This window comes from Penicillium canescens, assembly GCF_028828765.1.
Source record: "Penicillium canescens strain IBT 15451 chromosome Unknown utg000004l_segment0_segment0, whole genome shotgun sequence".
NCBI classification, from domain to species: domain Eukaryota; kingdom Fungi; phylum Ascomycota; class Eurotiomycetes; order Eurotiales; family Aspergillaceae; genus Penicillium; species Penicillium canescens.
The window spans coordinates 1,593,787-1,609,927 of record NW_026703966.1 but is presented as its reverse complement, the minus strand read 5'-3'; the positions used below and the strand labels follow the sequence as shown (position 1 = coordinate 1,609,927).

Here is a 16,141-nt window from a genome sequence, read left to right as displayed (position 1 = left end):
ACTAACCAAAACCAGGCTGTGCCGAACCGAAAACAAACCCACAATATTGAGACCTAACCAGAAGGACCCCGGCAGCTCGATTCATCCCTGGTACGCGAACAGCCATGAGGACACGGGTAAGACGAATCATATTGCCACAAGAAATAAGGATCCGTCTCGTTAGCAAGGACACCACCCATCAGACGCGACTGACTCGGAAGGTCGTAAGAAGCCTCAAAAACGTCCACGGAAGAGATCCGAATCTGCCCCCAGCCTTTCTGAATGAGCGTTTCGATTGACGTTCCGTAGACATATTCTCGGAAGCCTGCCCATCGAATCGCAGAGGCGCACTTTATATCTTCGTTAGCCCTAATAGGACATCCTACCTCGTCATATACGCCATATTCCACATACCATCGGACAACTTTCAGCATTGGTATACAAGGTCAAATCAACGAATGCAGCTTGTGCCTCGGATGCGGTCATGCGGAATTTTCCGTGGGGGTCGGTTAGAATGGCAGTGCAGTTCTTGATAGCTGCGATTTCGCCTGCAAGGCCATATGCATGTCACATGTTAGTATGGTTCCTTGTGAGCGAAGATTGATTTGGTTATTATCGGACCGTGTAGCGAGGGATTCCCTGTCTTCCCATTCTCGTTTATCCCCAAACAAATTAGTTCGCCTATGTCCGAAGCCGTGTGGTTTACTATAGCTGTTCCGAAGGCTGCGAAGGGACATGGTGATCCGCTCAGTTGGCTCAATGCCTCGTTTGCTTGGCGCATCCAGTGCGCTCGAGTTTGGAATGTGATTCCATTGATCGTTAGGGTTGGTGCTGCGAGTATCACTGCTGGTACCACGGGCAGAAATACGGCCAGGAGAGCGAGAGCACGGATTTGGTAATACATTTTGCAAAACAGCGTAAAAATTCTTCGAAGCCGTAACTCTGCCCGTTGCACGAGATTTTAATTCATCTGCATCTCTGCGGGGAAAGCCGTAGCTCTATTCACGACGGGATATGGCGTCGGCCGCAGTCGGCCGAGCGATAAGTTATGAGCCCGATAACTTTGAACCAGTATGTTTTGTATGAGAGGTCCAGTATTACACTGAACTCCTATTATATGCCTTTGGACTTTAATCCTCTGAAGCCCGCCAAGAAAACAAACAGCGACACGTCAACGCCTTATCGCACTTGACCTACGAGTACATTCTGCGCGGGCTTTCCTCTTGTGGGTTCATGGTAATTTTGTGAGATCGCTCGCAACTCATTCTAGCATTATCGAGAGACACTGTGAGATATAGCAATCTTGCGTTATCAACTCGGCCGACAATTGGATCAGCGATAAAGAGAATACCAAGATAATGAGGGAAAGATAAGAATATGGACTAGCTATGACCTTATCTGCGACTATATAGACAGCTTGATTGCTTAGGCTCCTGCTCGTTTGTTTCACGATACACTATACCAAAGAACGACTGCCCTATAGGGCCATTTATTCTGGGTCGAGACCCACTCGAAGACTAGGACAAAGATCCCTGTCAGTGGCCAGGGATGAACTGCTTAACTTATATTTTATATCTCTTAGGATACTAGGTAGCACAAAGTTCAGATTATCGCTATGTGCTAGACTCGTTTGAATACTTATTTCATTTTAAACCTTTTAAAGCAGCCAATTCTCCCAGTTTATGTGAAGGACTACCCATCGTTCCTCGTTACTCAATCCTTTTTTAATCCCTGCTTAACCTACCGCAAGCACAGTAGTAATAGGTACCCAGAGGACTCTAACCGATGACCGTTCGCAGCGATCTGCACACCGACTGTATTAATTGTTCTCATCAGGTCTACCGGAACCAAACAATGTTCGGAGCCCAACCATGTCATTCGCCGGCTCTGCTTTGGTAAAAGAATTACATCAAGGTATGGCTTTCATTATTGAAACGATTGGGAGAAAATTTAGGTTACGAAGTGTACTTAATGATTTCCCTATTTTTACTTCAGAAAATTTGGTTTACACTTACAGGAAATGGCCCAGAGCTATATTCAAAACCCAACGGAATCTCCTCAATACTCTCAAACCTATATTCTCTCAAATCTTTCAAATATTGAGAAGAACATCAAAATAGCCCAAGAATCTAAATCAGAGAGGACACTTGATCTTGTGGTCCGAAGGCGGGTGGCAGTCCGTTTTTGGGGCGGGTTTAAAACAAGCACCCCCGTTGGACTCACACCAATTTCCGATCCCTCTGTTGGCAAATTTTAGCCTCAGGCACCGCAAAGTATAGTATTAATCGTGCGGATAGCGTCTTACCTGTTTGGATCAGCCCGGCTGATGCAGCGGGGACCAGGGACGGCGGCAGCAATGCCGGCTAGGAGATACAGCCAAGGATAACGTTGAACTTCATGATGGATATTGTGATGTTGCGATATTGTTCTTAGATTGCTTTGATTTGGATTGTTGCCAGCCCATTATCAAGACGGGGCATCGGGTGTTTATAGACTTGTCACCAAGCATCGAAAACTTCGGCATCACCGCCATAATGACTGTTATTTCACAAGAACGCCCATGGAGCGGTTGGATTTAGGCCACCTAGGTAGGCGCTGCTGAGAGGGATTGGTGCTATTCCCACGCTTCTATTCATCGCACAGACATTGGGAGGGGCTCCGAGCGCGGTGATGACGTGGAAGGTTGTGTTGGATCTCCTATGGCTCATCCTGGGGCCAAGGATAGATGCCCCTGTACGCCTAAAACGAAAATAAAGCCCCTCTAAATACCTTGTCAATACCTCTTCCATCAAAGAATTCCACTATCAAGAAACGAACTATCAAATGAATTACAACCATCAAGTCATCAACCAAAGAAAAAGAAAATGCAGTTCTCCAACCTCCTGTTTGCTATTTTTGTCAGCTCAGCATTCTCTATGCCTGATTTTCAGCAGGCGAATGAGCCGAATAAGATAAGTGCGAAGGTGAATATCCCATTCTTCCGTCAGATCTTTTTAATCGAACCTGCTTATACCAATGAAATAACATAGGCATGCAGTCGATGGCCTGACTCGTGTGGGGAGCCACACTATGCTCCTTGTTGCCCTAATTATTATTGTGCCGGGGGTACCTGCGAGCCAAAGAAGGGCAGTGGCGGCCTGGAGAAAAGAGACGTTTTTCACTATATAGCCTGTAGTTCCTTGCATTGACGAAACAAAACAATAACAGACATGTCTCGAACAATGGAAAGCCTGTGATGAAACGACAGAACGACGTTGCTGCCCCGGCCTCAAGTGTACCTTAGGCGGCTGCCTACCCCCGTAAGATCTGAACGATCTATATCTAAATGGCTCTTTGCTTACTAGATCAGGAATTGGCCACCGGGACCCTAGGGTAGTTTCTGTTGTCAGCAAGGCCAGACATTATCAACCCATGCGGACTCTGCGGATCACCTTCTTTTCTACACAGCATCCTTTAGTTATTTACAAATAAACTTATCAGTCTCAACTGTTATATGTACGTATTGGTTGTAGCAAGTAAAAGTGTGGCCTTTTTCGTGGTGTTGTGATATGAAGCTTATTTGGCAGAATGCAAAGCTGTAGCATCGGAATCAATTTCGCATTTGAAAATACTGTACTGTATGAATGAGACGTTTCTAAACCCAGGTACATACCCCCACATTGCTAGTCTTCAGTTCTTGGTTGCATGTTACTGCCTGGATGGGTGGATGGATAGATGGACGGATGATTTAATTTACCCTAATCCGTCGCTCAGTTGAAACTCTGGATTGAGGTACAAGTGTGACATTCTTTCTATCTTTGAGGTGTGGTAAACGCTGCTGAGCCAGAAATCGAGCTCAATCCTGCAGAATGAGGGTGACGAAGGTTTATTTTGCAGGTTGCCGCAAAACTATCCGCGGAGCTGAACTCGTAGGGAGATAATTAGCCGGGAAATTGCCTGTTTTCAGCCCTCCCGTCTGGCTCATAAGCGAAATGCGAGCAAGGCAGTCTTGCGATCGACGGACAGAGTGAGCTTGTCACAATTGCCCCAAAGCTAAAATCATTATTAGCGTAGGCTCAAACAATGAGGGGGGTTGGGGGTGGGCCGCGGGTTGAGACTGTTAAGGGACCAACCCTTTTCCAAAATAGAAATTAGCGCATTGACCCTGATCGACACAGCCGCAAAGCTTGTCTCAGGCTTGGCCACCCATGGAAGAAACCTCGTGTATTCACGACCTGCAGAGTTTCTCCCTTCACCTTATCCGCACCTTCTTAGGGCCTAACCAAAATGGAGAGCCTAACCGGGCATCAAAGTTCTCAGCTCTCCCCTAGAACCAAATGGTTTGACCGAAAGATTTGAGATACCTAAGCCACCTGGATCTGTTGATCAAATGAGCCTTATGATCAACATTTGCGGGGTTAGGCCACCAACGCTTTTCCACTAACGTACTTTTCTTTGCCTTGGGGCGCAAAAACGTATCAACTGATCCTGTGGTTCACGGTTGACAGTTGGGTAGCGATTTAATTGGCCCTTTTATCAATGCACCTCACACTCCTTACGTATAAGAAACAACGAGACTAGATTGTTTGGGGCAATGCGTGCAGTTACACCAGACTATGCACGATTGAGCTCGAATGATACATACTTAGAATATTCTACATCTTAAGTCCCCCAAACAGGTGGAAGTTGCAAAGATTCAGCAGTGCTGCTGAATCCTAGCACATAGTATAGGTACAGTCGGTCTTCAGAGAATAGTGACCTTTAAATTGAGCCACAATGCCCCTGTGTGACAATTAATTCCACCGCCCTAGCGCTAGCTGCGGAGCCAACTGAAGAGAAAGTCCTCAGCTTAGGAAGCGACGGTGGATTGTATGCATCTTCCTGAGGCTATTCCAGCTTAACTAACAATGGTCAGTACTATGTTGCTCTCAACCACAGGGCCCGGGCGGACGTAACAGGCTCACTTACTTCCATTGGTGCTCGGTGAGAAGGCCCCGCCTGCATTGGCAGCCTCGATCACCCGCTTGAGCCTTCCCGCTGTCAAGCAAGAATTGAGTCCCTTGGATCTCATAGTTTCCTTGGTATCCATATAGAATTTAGGGGATTTTTTTTTAAACGACCCACTACTGTAGAATGACCGTATGATGGTAGCTATCGTATTTTGAAAACATACCACTTATGACAGTATGTTTCGCTCTGCGGTAGCTATCACAATATAGCATGTTTACTTAGGTTAGGTAGGTCGGCATATCGCATTGTGGTACACACTGCTGTCGCGGCGTCGCCAGACTACCAAGAGAAAGGTTGGGAAAGATAAAAAGGCAAAACTGATTTTGAGCGCCTCTGTACCCGGTGCTGCGCTAGATCTAGGTGTTCTGGCTCGGGTCGATCCGATCCCGGGGAAGGTGCCAATCCCACCCCACAAAGGACCACGGTTGTCGTTGACATACGAACCAGTCATTGTTTATACCTCGATGGCTGGGAAGAGTTTAACCGATTTGTGCTTTCGGAAATGGAGGATGTTAATGAAACGGACGGGGGTCGTGAGATATGGCGTTGAATAAGGGCATTGAAGTCCCCGTTCTACTTTTACTCTTCTTTCGTAAGCTGGTTTGGAAGCAGGAGGAGTGATATTATCCATGAATGATGGTCTATGAATATTTGGCTGGGAACGTGATTAATCCCAGGCGTGTACACATTTTTTCTTTCCTCTTGAAGTTACACTGAACTTGACATAAATAAAGCTACTATTTACTTACTAGACATAGATTGTGAACAAATACTTAAAGTCATTTTGCGATTCCCTTCACTTCGTCTTGGTATTCTAATTTCTTTGTTTAGACAGTAATTCGATCATTGGTAAAATACTTTGATAGAAATATATATGATAACAAACCATCCGGTGAGATTGGATTCCAGGTTCAAAAACAGCCAGTAAATAAGGTCTCGATATGCCTCATCCCTGAACTATCATACATTGATTGATCTAGTTCCCAAAATCCTCCGTCTGAGGACTAGCAATGGACAGCAAAGAGGGAAATGAGTACAAATTTTGATCAAAGACGATATCTCCACCAACTGCAGAGCAAGCAAGCCCCAATATTCAGCAAGTGCCGCCATGGATTTTCACACAGCCAAATCGATCCCAGCCCACAGGAAGTGTCACACATTGATCGGTGTTTCTGGAGATATGGGCGCCCACGCAGTTTCCGTTCCTATCGGGTTTTTCCTTATAGAAAGAGGCTGTTGCTTTTTGGAAGTCAAGTTTGAGGCTTAGGACCTTGTAGTTCTGTGACAGCCCCGTGCTTCCACAGGCGCTCACCGAGCCCACATAGTCCCCTTTGCAAGGGGTGCCTTTGTATGCCTTGACAACTGTGGCATTTGTAGAGGTAAGAAGAGATGCCAGAACGGTGGTGATAATAAGAAGCTTCATGGTGCAATTGGATTTCAAGTTATTCTGATTTTGAAAGATGAGGAGGGTTTGTTGAGAAATGACTTGAGCCGGTGTCAAGTCTCAGCTTTATATGTTTGCAGATGCCACAAGCCGACGCCTTGTTTGCTCCCTAGATGTCTGACATTAAGTATCGAATAAGTTCTACCCAATGAAAAATCAAGTAGTAGAAGGCCCCGCGGAGTGGTGTATGAACTATCGCTCGTATTACTGTGTGCCAAGTAGACTAAGAGGTAAATACGAAAAATGGACTCAGTTACCCCAGTCACACCTTATGCGATGTAACCTCTGTCGGTGTTGAGTCCCGAATGGGGTCAGACCCCAGGGACACACCAATTTCGCTCAATTTGATCAATCATCTATCAATCTGATCAATCATCCAAGTCGATATCGGTTGAGATGTCGAGACCAAGGGCCACGTGACCCAATTCTAGAACTGAGCATTAGCTCGCGAGTGAGCTAGCGTATCTAGTCTCTCTCTCTCTCCCCTTGACCTTTTCCACCAAGGTCTGAGGGGAAATTCAAGGACGAAGAGAAGAGGAGTATGTTAACTAAGTTAGCAGGTCAGGGTGCTTATGTAATACACAGTGAGGAAAAAGCGGCAAGGGGGAGGGAGCACTAAAACGGAAAAGGGAACGGTAAGAGTTGCCAGAGATTATTATTTGGTATATATGCCACACCCTTAGCATAGAAGTGTTCCTGACCGAAAACAGACATGGTGTACAGTTTAGTCAGATTGGGAAACAAACAGTATAGTTAAGCCACTAACATTTGCTTAAGACTTCGCCATCGCAAAGAGGCAACTAAGGAAACGGTTAGTCAATCAAGTGGCGGAGATCCTGTCGCCATGTTTTAGTCGCCATGTTGTATACAGCGTCCTAGAAACCTACGTAAGTGGAGTAAATAGTAAAAGGATTCATTATTATTACCGAAGTGACGTCCAGCCAGTCCCGAAAGACCCAAATATGCCGCCAGATATCCTCCATCATATTGTACACGGTCCAATCTAACAAACAAAATAGTGGTATCTCGGCCAAATTAACACAAAGGGTCATGTAAATCATCGACTGGTCCACCCAGTCTTAACTCAACTCTAATACAAAGAGATATCCAGAGTATAGGTAGAGTGACGTGAATGTCAGACTCTCTTAACCATCTCTCCCTCAACAAACCACACCGGCAAGCTATACGGCAACCCTAGATGTTACCAGTGTAGGCTGAGTTGCCGTAGCCATAGCCATTACCACTCTGGGCGGGAGTGGTAGCGGTGTTCTTGTTACGACCGAACGAGCCACCGAACCAGGACTTTTCATTCTTGGCCGGCTCAGCACCCATCTCGACGTCGGTGGGGGTCGGGTGGCCAGGGAGAGTATCAGCGCCGCCAACGGCCTCAGGGCTGTTCTTGTTGCGGCGCCAGAAACTCTTACGGCTACCGTAGGTGTAGCCGTTGTTAGGCGAAGGACCGAAACGCTTCTCACGCTTGTGGTGGCGGGCCAGGAGGATCTGGAACAGGATGGAGATCAAGAAGAGGAAACTGAGACATGTTAGTGAGTCTGTACGGAATATGATTACGTTGATTCTAGGGTAAACTCACATTCCGATGATCGCAACTGCGAACACAACCTTCTCCAGCTTGCAGGCCATACCAAACGTCAGCGACTTGGAAGCTGTCTCGGCGTTGGCATCGCCTGTGCCCAGGGGCGTATCGACTGTGCCGGTACACTTGTTGACACCCTTGCGGGTGAGGATGGCGATGGCGATCATCGCGCCCGTGAAGCACACGTCCAGGACCACGCCTAGGAAGGCGAAGAATGCCACGCCGCCCAGGCAACAGACGAAGACAATGCCCAGGAGGCCGTAGGCGGTTGCTGCACCTGCTAAGCCTTCCACGGCCTTCATCCATGTTGCGATGTGCTGGTCATGCTGGGCTTGGACGGCCAGGTAGTATGAGAAGATGCCGAGGATAACGGCCGCATCGAGGAACTGGAGGATGCGCAGGCCCAGATTGAAGAACCGGAGGATGACCCCACCGATTCCCATTTTGTTGATATGTGATTTTGTTTATATGGGTATGTGAACACACGAGGTCCGGGGTGGGAGGAGAATATATGACAGAAAATGAAGGCAACAGGATTCGGACGGGTTATAAAGAGGGAAGACCCTGAGTCGACGCAATTGACGAAGATCAGTGGATGGCGTCGAGTCGATCCTGGTCGAAGCTCCAACTGAGTGGCCGGAGACGGTCTGCGCCACACCAGAAGTGGCTAGCCCGCCCCACATGATGTCAGTCCCATGGATTTGAGTGGATCCCTCACCTTGTTAACCTGAGTTTTCAGGCTCTCTGATTCGACGCATGTGAAAGGCTGTGAAAGGTTAGTCCCAGCCACACTTTATTGTTGCCTACACTGTAACTCTACACTGTATATCTTTCACCTCCCAACTTATACGAGATATGCGAGGTGGTGGCTGAAATAAAGTTAGAAAAGGTTTAATAGCCGGAAAATAGTGCTGGCACATGCAAGGCATGATCCTTACACAATATACCCACCAGCCTCTTCATACACGCACATATACCAGCTGCCCCCAACTCTTAACTTAACCTGAGCTAAGTTAACTATAAGCTGCATACAGGACGCATATACCTCAGACTTTCCCTACATACTGCACTGGCACAATACCTAAATTCTAAGTCGCTAGTTCGGCATCATCCCAGCCCAGCCTCTGCCCACCTTCTCAACAACATATGCATGCACACAATTACCTTCCTGAGGCCCCTTGCATGGTACAGCAGTTATAGTAGGAGCACGCCAAAAAAAAAAAAAAAAAAAAAAAGGGCTGCACGCTGTTGACAAAAATGACGTCTGCATCCACTTAACCTCCGCGGCCAAATCCACATCTCTTCCACCGTGGGTCCACATATTGCTGCGCCGTGGTCTAGGCAGAAGCGTCCTAGTATGGCATACTGTGATCGTCCGGATACATTGACAATGCAGCTGGAGCTGCAACTCCAGCCCCCGTGCCACGATTGGCTTTGATTGTAGCCTGTAGATGTATAACTGTAGAAGTAGGTGGATGGGGTTAGGGGATAGGGTGGCAACTTGATAATATGCATGTACAAGGCGGCAGCTAACTATGCGAAGCTCTAATTTACGGTAAACGAAGATAGATAGTGATGATTTTCAACATTAGGATTGAATGGTGGTCTGCCTTCATTGACGTACATGGTATGATGACTTTGTTGCGATATAGACTGGGAAGGGCAAAGGGCATGCTTCAACTTCCCCAGATGGTATTAAGGTACGTGTAGTGATGCAACACAACAATGCAAATGCCGGCACAGTTTGTGTGTTCGAGGTAGTGCCAAAGGGTTTAAGCGAATGGCTTAGAAGAGGGTGGCTTTCGCGGGAATGGATATGGTGAATCCGAGACATAGAAAAGAGTTTGCAATCGGACAGGACAGGAAATTTTCTTGTCTGCGAGAGGCATCGTTGTTGTCTTTGTAGATCAAGCACTGCGGCCTGAAGTGGCCGCCACTGTTGCCAATATGCAATGAGAAGGTACTGGTGGAAACATTAGGACTAGACCGAACAATACTGGACGATTTCGTCTACGGTTACTCGGGGCAGACTCACATTTGCGCAGAGTGGTAGTCAACCGAGAAATGGGATAGGTCATCATATGTCATTTCAAAAAAAACCGAAGCCCTTGGTATAGGTCCCGCCCATCAGCAACATACGCCATTGCAAGAATAGATCATGGTATTGATCAGACCGTCTCACAACGATCTATTCAGCGGCTTCTTCACGCTGTTGCTCAACAAAAGCACGAAGGATCGAGTCCAATCCCTCGTTTCGGCGAGCGAGGAGCATCACGTCTGATACGTTGACAGTGGAGCGGCCAGCGTGTCTATAAGCAAATCAGTATATCATTCTCTTGAACATTGATCTTTTTGAAGGAAGGATGGGATGTCATGTTCCACATCAGAGCCAACTTATGTTGTAACGTACTTCGCAAAGGACTCTAGATCCTGGCTGACAGTCTCTGCAAGGAATCAGTCTCAAACAAGGACATGTCTCAAGTAAACCTGACCAAACATACCAATTTGAGCCCACACCATCTCCGTCAAAGCACCGATAAACTGCGGCGTCGCATTAACGCCCAGCTTGATAGTCTCCTCATCGACGATCTTGCCAATAGACAACCACAACGCGGATTTCAGGCGCTATTATCAAAAATTAGCTACCCATAGCCATCACAACTAGCTAGCACTCACCTCCTCCAGACCGGCTTCTTCATTCTGTTCCATGGTGTTGATAGTCGTAGAAGTCGCGTACCAAACCAGCCAGCGCTGATTGGCCGACGCGTACGGCGGAACAACGGCTAATCCGGCATAGAGCGCTAAGCCCAAACAGGCCATTCTCGTTGCGGGAACCGCGGAATTTCAGAGAATCGAAGAGCAATTCTCCTTTCTCTACTCTGTCCTCTTCTTCCTTTCTCACTCAGGGGCTAAGATATTGTTGCATTCTCAATTCCCTCCTATTCTACAAACTCAAGGCGGGCAAGGCCGTTGCGCACCCTCCCTCCTACCTCAACTCAAAACCCAAACAACCACACCCTCAAAAAAGAAAAAGACCAACGACCCAAAATGGCCGACCCAACTCAAACCCCAGACCTGAGCGAAAAGGCCGTCGAAGCCGCCAATGACTTCTTCGCCCAACTATACAGCTTCTTCGAGCTAGTCATAACCCGCTTCTGTACAAACGGCTACAAATCAATCGCGGACATGAGCGGCAAGCGCTGGACAAAAGTAATCGGCAGCGTGATCTTCTACATCCTGGTGCGTCCTTACATCGAAAAGGGCTTTAAATGGCTGCATGACCGAGACCGCCGATTGGAGAAGGAGAAGAAGGAAAAGGAGCGCGCTGAATTCGGGACGGCGAAGGTATCGGCGAATTCCTTGCGTGGGGGTAAGGGTGCGTCTACGGTTTCCGGGTCGGGCTCTTCTTGGGCTGCTGCTGCTGCGGCTGATGGGAAGGGACGGGTTATGGGTGAGGTTGAGGGGTCTGATGATGAGGTTGAGGTTGAGGATGAGGAGGATATGTTGCCTCATGCTAGTGGGGTTGGATCTGAGTGGAATAAGATGGCCCGGCGGAGACAGAAGAATTATATCAAGAATGTGCGGAAGGATCAGCGGGCTGAGGATTTGAGTCGGGATCAGATTATGGAGTTGTTGGATTGGAGTGATGACGAGGGTGTGAAGAAGGATGCTTGAACTTCGTCTTTGACCTTGACATTTGCCAAGAGCTTTGGATGCTCTTTTGGGTGGCTTGTGTACATTTGCATGGTGACTGGGTTTATTCTTGTATTGTAATTGTTAAACAATTTAATAGCACTACATGTGCCTTTGGCTACATCAAGATTCCGAATGTTATACTGAGACTAATATCTATCCGCAAGCCATAGATCTGAGTTATTTGTATTTGAAGATATATCATAAATCCAACCAGAGGTTTGCCCAAGTCCTCTAAACAACAAAAATTGCTGCGTCTTCTCCATAGTCATGAATAATCGTAACATATCACATAGATACCTAACAAAGAAGCAGAAGGAACTAGTGAAGTCTCCTCAGAGCCTCAATAATCTCCTTGACTTCGTCCACACTCATAGAGCCCACCTCATCGACAATTTCCTCCTGCATGCTTGGCGAGCAGCTCAGGAATAGCTCAATAAGTTCACCATCCACGAAGCGGTATGGCGCATCTGATGAGCGCACCATTGTGCGGAATCCACGGAACTTGTCGAAAGGAAGATCACCTAGTGAGTCGACCTTGGCAGCGACCACCGTTTGCAGGGTCATGAGGAAGTCTTGATGTTCAGGGTTAATCACAGCGAAGAGGTAGATGGATCCCTCGACCTATAGGTAAATTAGTACATAACGTTAATCCTCGGAGCAGGGAAACATACCGTGGCCAAAAACGCCCGTGGGACCACCGTCGTACTGGCAAGATTTGGGATATTTACCGGCCGAATCCGATTAACCATCTCACCCAGCGCAATCTCACTCGTCGGCATCAGTCGCTGTTTATCCTGGGCAGTGACGCCGTTCAGGTTCCGTGATAGGACGATGAGATTACCCTCCGCGTCACTCTGGAGGAATGTGTCTTTGTCTACACAGGCAACCGCAGTGCTCCAAACGGTCTGGTAATGACGGCCGACTTCGACGAGAGTGTCTGGTTTTCCGTCTTTGCCGGGGGTGAATTTGACAAGACATACACTCTTCATGAGATCGGATACGGCAACGATATCATCAACGACATTGACGTCCACGGGTGCGGTTGATGTTCGGTAGGCTGCCAGCTTTTCCAGTTTCATTGGTCCTGAGTGATTGCTAGTGATCTTATAAACGACGACCTGAATATTGTCAGTATATAGTTGGATATGAGACCAGACGCAATGCTTACAGTCTTGACGAGAGCCGCGACGATAAGATCACCCATCATAGTAAGAGCCCGACAAGCACCCTTAACATGCAGCTCAGCCACCTTGCTGAGCTTACGGCCATGATCAACCTCCAAAACAAGAATCCGTCCGCGGATGGATCCCTCTTTTGACTCGTCTGCATACGCCGTACCCACAATGAACCGGTCCTTGAAAGCGTCTCGACCATTCTCATCTTTGCCAGTGGCGAATTGAGCCCGGATGACACTTTCCACCAGCTCCTCTGTCTCCAATTCCAACGCGTCAAGACGCCGGAACATGATTTCATCTGCGAGGACAAAGTGACTGCCGACAACCTCGTCTCCGCCTTCGAGCTTGCGATCAATCGTGCCGATTCCGAATGCCTTCTCTGATGGGGAGTATGCCACTCGGCGGACAGTAGATCCAATTGGTAATGTTTGGATCTGCGTTGTTCGCTCTCTGTCCACTAGGGCAATCTTCAATTCCTTTTCTGTTGCCACTGCGATGGCTTCGGGGTATGCTTCTGCGTTGAGATGGCAAACACGTGACGCTCCTTCTGAATTCACAGCAGAGTAGATGATTCGGCCCTCAGAGCCATAAATCAGACTAGGGTTCTCGCATGTAGCAAACACATTGTAAAGACCATTGCCCTTGGGAAGCTGCTTGAAGATCGGCTGCTCGGATCCAAGGACAAGCTTGGTCATGCCTGTCAACGAATAGTCATCGGGATTTAATGAGAATGTGATGACACAGCCATCTGCCATTGAGATGAATAGCGTGGGAGGATTATTCGCTAAGACATTGGCCACGAGAACTGATCGAGGGAAACTCTCTCCGGTGGGACCCAGTGATTTTGTCTGGAGGACAGCAAAGTCCTTGACTGACATGACTGACACCTTGGCTGATTGAGGGAATCCTGCAATAAAGACCCCCGTTGGTGACGATGGAACAGTCAGACCGGAAATCTGCTGATCAGCGCCGAGATTATTCTGTCTGATGAGTTGGACGTTGTCTCTGATATCGAATGATGCCACGACTTGGCCACTGATAGCAAGAACCATATGATCATTATTGGCAGATGCAGCAGTGATCAACTTCTGCTTCTCCGGAGCCCATTCGAATGTCACCATTCCGCTTTCGATGTCAGCTACTAGGGCTCGTTGTTCTGTAACCTGGAGAATTCGGCCGCCGGGCAACTTGGCGACAAGAAGAGTGCTTTCCGTGAGAGCCAGTCCCAAGAAACTATCCAGTTCTTCGACTTCACCATCGGGGCTGAACTGGAAGACACGCGTCTCATCCACAAAGGTGACAATCAGCGTGTCTAGGAAGTTACCAGAACTCCGAGTCTGTAGACCCCAAAGATCTGTGATATGATCCATTTCGCCTAACACACCCAGCTCTTCCATCCCAACACCACTGCGAACACTCCGCAAGGAGCCATCATCGAAAGCACCAGAGCCAGTGACAATCCGAGCCTGACCAGACGAGAACTCATGAGTTTGGCCCTCGTTCGACCGGGCTCCAAGGTCCATAATGGTAAAGTCCAGAATGGGAGCAATGTTAGACAAAGTCTGAATGATTTCGAATGACTTATCACTGAGCCGGATAACCTGCGAATCACCCTGGTGCGACCCAACAAACAACATTCCTCCACCGAGATATACTAGCACCGCAGCACGGGCCGTATTCCCAAGATACTCAAGCTTCCAGTCGTCAATCTCACCACGGGTATTCAGCACAAAGGTCAAGAAGAACAACTTCCCATAATCATCAGCCAACAGCCACCGCTGGCTATCAACCTTCTCCCAAGCAACGAAAACAGTTGCCTCATCCAAATTCTTTGTGATCACATCGTTCGCATTGTCATCGATATACTTGATCGAAGTTTCCCCGAGAACGATCAACCCACCGAGCGGAGCGGGAATAGGAATCAAATGCGATGACCCGAGATCAAGCTCTTGCCCAAAGACACCCCCTCAAGCTTCTTCTCCTGCACCTCCTTGAACGTAGCGTCAGCCGAAGTCCCCGAAGTCCCGGGCGTGAAATCCAGCTCGCGAATCCGCAACCGGACCTTTTGCTGATTATCCTCATACAGCAGCGCAAGCCACGGATTCGACTCCGAATGCAAGAACGCAGAAGACCGAACGAATAGCTCGTCAATGCGTGATGTTGTCGGCTTATCTAGCTCTCCGACTTGCGGCACATCCGGCATGGACGTCGCCGTCGATACCCGGCCCCTCTTCTTCGTCGGTTGCACAATTGGCACGACTACAACAACACCCTCGTACACTTCTAGCGTCATAAACCGGCACGTGGGGTCGACCAGACACCGCGCCGCGCATTGCGATTCGCGGGATGCGGGCTCTGCAATATCCACATAGCTGCGGGCAGTCTTAATCTCATTCGTTGTATCGTCCCACGTTACCGTAAAGTAATTGAACTGGTCTGTTCCGACGAAGAGGTGATTGGTGGGTGAATGTGAAGGCGCGGGCAAGCGGGCAAGCATCGTGACCTTCGCGTAGAGCGCGCGCGTCGTAGTAAGAACGAGGCCATCGGGCGTGAGGTTGTAGAATTCGAGACGGTTGGATTTGCTATGTGGTGTAGGATGGTTAACTTAGAGATCTTGTGGATACCGTCATGTCATATTGAAGAGTTGGCTGTCCGCTGTTTTCGCTTTGGGATGGACAGCGTGGGTTTCCCGGGAACAAGAGACTCGAACTCACGCTGCGACTAGGCATTCTTCTTCTGCGTTGAAGAAGTTGAGCTTTACTGCGTGCCGGATGCTGCTTGCCCGGTGGATGGGCACAACGTAGGCCATTTTGGGTCAGCTGCGGATGGGACAGCTCCGAGCTGGGTAGGCTTGAACTTTGCACGCCTGGGTATGGAATGGGAGGACTGGGTTTGGGTTTTGTTTGTGTTTGTCCCAGATGGACATCTCAAAAAGTTCTCGGGTTCAGCGAGGAAGGGATTGAGTCGGTGTGGGGTGAGGTCGAAGTTCCCCAATGACGTTAAGTCCGCTACTACCGGAAACATCGTAACATAACTGCAGAACAGTCCCGAGCTACTCTGTACATGAAAGTGCAATTAATGTACAACTATTGATTCGCAAAAAGGATTAAATTTGTTTTAAATGACAAGTCTAAAGTCATCACCCGCCGTGTTACTCCATCAGGAGCCTCTGGGCCATAAACAGGACAATGAGAAAAAAAATGCTAGGCATACATGAATCGCAAAGAATGTCCAACAGAACATGAATATATATGCTCATCTAGT

General features: G+C 48.1%; 6 protein-coding genes across 6 annotated transcripts; 1 reads left to right on the top strand and 5 right to left on the bottom strand.

The window, feature by feature from the left end:
- Nucleotides 1–53: 53 nt before the first annotated feature.
- On the bottom strand, nt 54–883 carry N7446_005948 (nucleoside deaminase; the record flags this gene model as incomplete). The annotated part of the gene is made up of 3 exons (XM_058514696.1): nt 54–329; nt 394–527; nt 601–883. 3 exons carry the CDS (start codon nt 881–883, stop codon nt 54–56), a joined length of 693 nt encoding a protein of 230 aa, XP_058371874.1.
- Nucleotides 884–6,061: 5,178 nt separating this feature from the next.
- On the bottom strand, nt 6,062–6,391 carry N7446_005947 (putative secreted antimicrobial peptide; the record flags this gene model as incomplete). The annotated part of the gene is made up of 1 exon (XM_058514695.1): nt 6,062–6,391. One exon carries the CDS (start codon nt 6,389–6,391, stop codon nt 6,062–6,064), a length of 330 nt encoding a protein of 109 aa, XP_058371873.1.
- Nucleotides 6,392–7,546: 1,155 nt separating this feature from the next.
- Nucleotides 7,547–8,599, bottom strand: N7446_005946 (uncharacterized protein). Its single transcript, XM_058514694.1, has 2 exons — nt 8,004–8,599; nt 7,547–7,943 (listed from the first exon to the last, which is right to left on the bottom strand). Exons 1-2 carry the CDS (start codon nt 8,447–8,449, stop codon nt 7,607–7,609), a joined length of 783 nt encoding a protein of 260 aa, XP_058371872.1. The 5' UTR covers nt 8,450–8,599; the 3' UTR covers nt 7,547–7,606.
- Nucleotides 8,600–10,178: 1,579 nt separating this feature from the next.
- On the bottom strand, nt 10,179–10,787 carry N7446_005945 (CENP-S family protein; the record flags this gene model as incomplete). Its single annotated transcript, XM_058514693.1, has 4 exons — nt 10,179–10,315; nt 10,417–10,450; nt 10,508–10,631; nt 10,683–10,787. Coding segments are annotated over 4 exons (384 nt in total), but the record flags the coding sequence as incomplete, so codon positions are not given.
- Nucleotides 10,788–11,054: 267 nt separating this feature from the next.
- Nucleotides 11,055–11,681, top strand: N7446_005944 (uncharacterized protein; the record flags this gene model as incomplete). The annotated part of the gene is made up of 1 exon (XM_058514692.1): nt 11,055–11,681. One exon carries the CDS (start codon nt 11,055–11,057, stop codon nt 11,679–11,681), a length of 627 nt encoding a protein of 208 aa, XP_058371870.1.
- A 167-nt stretch (nt 11,682–11,848) lies between these two features.
- Nucleotides 11,849–15,819, bottom strand: N7446_005943 (DDB1/RSE1 family protein). The gene is given in 5 exon segments (XM_058514691.1): nt 11,849–12,323; nt 12,374–12,820; nt 12,871–14,823; nt 14,841–15,459; nt 15,592–15,819. The coding sequence occupies 5 exon segments, from the start codon at nt 15,684–15,686 to the stop codon at nt 12,021–12,023; spliced, it is 3,417 nt and encodes a 1,138-aa protein (XP_058371869.1). The 5' UTR covers nt 15,687–15,819; the 3' UTR covers nt 11,849–12,020.
- Nucleotides 15,820–16,141: the final 322 nt, after the last annotated feature.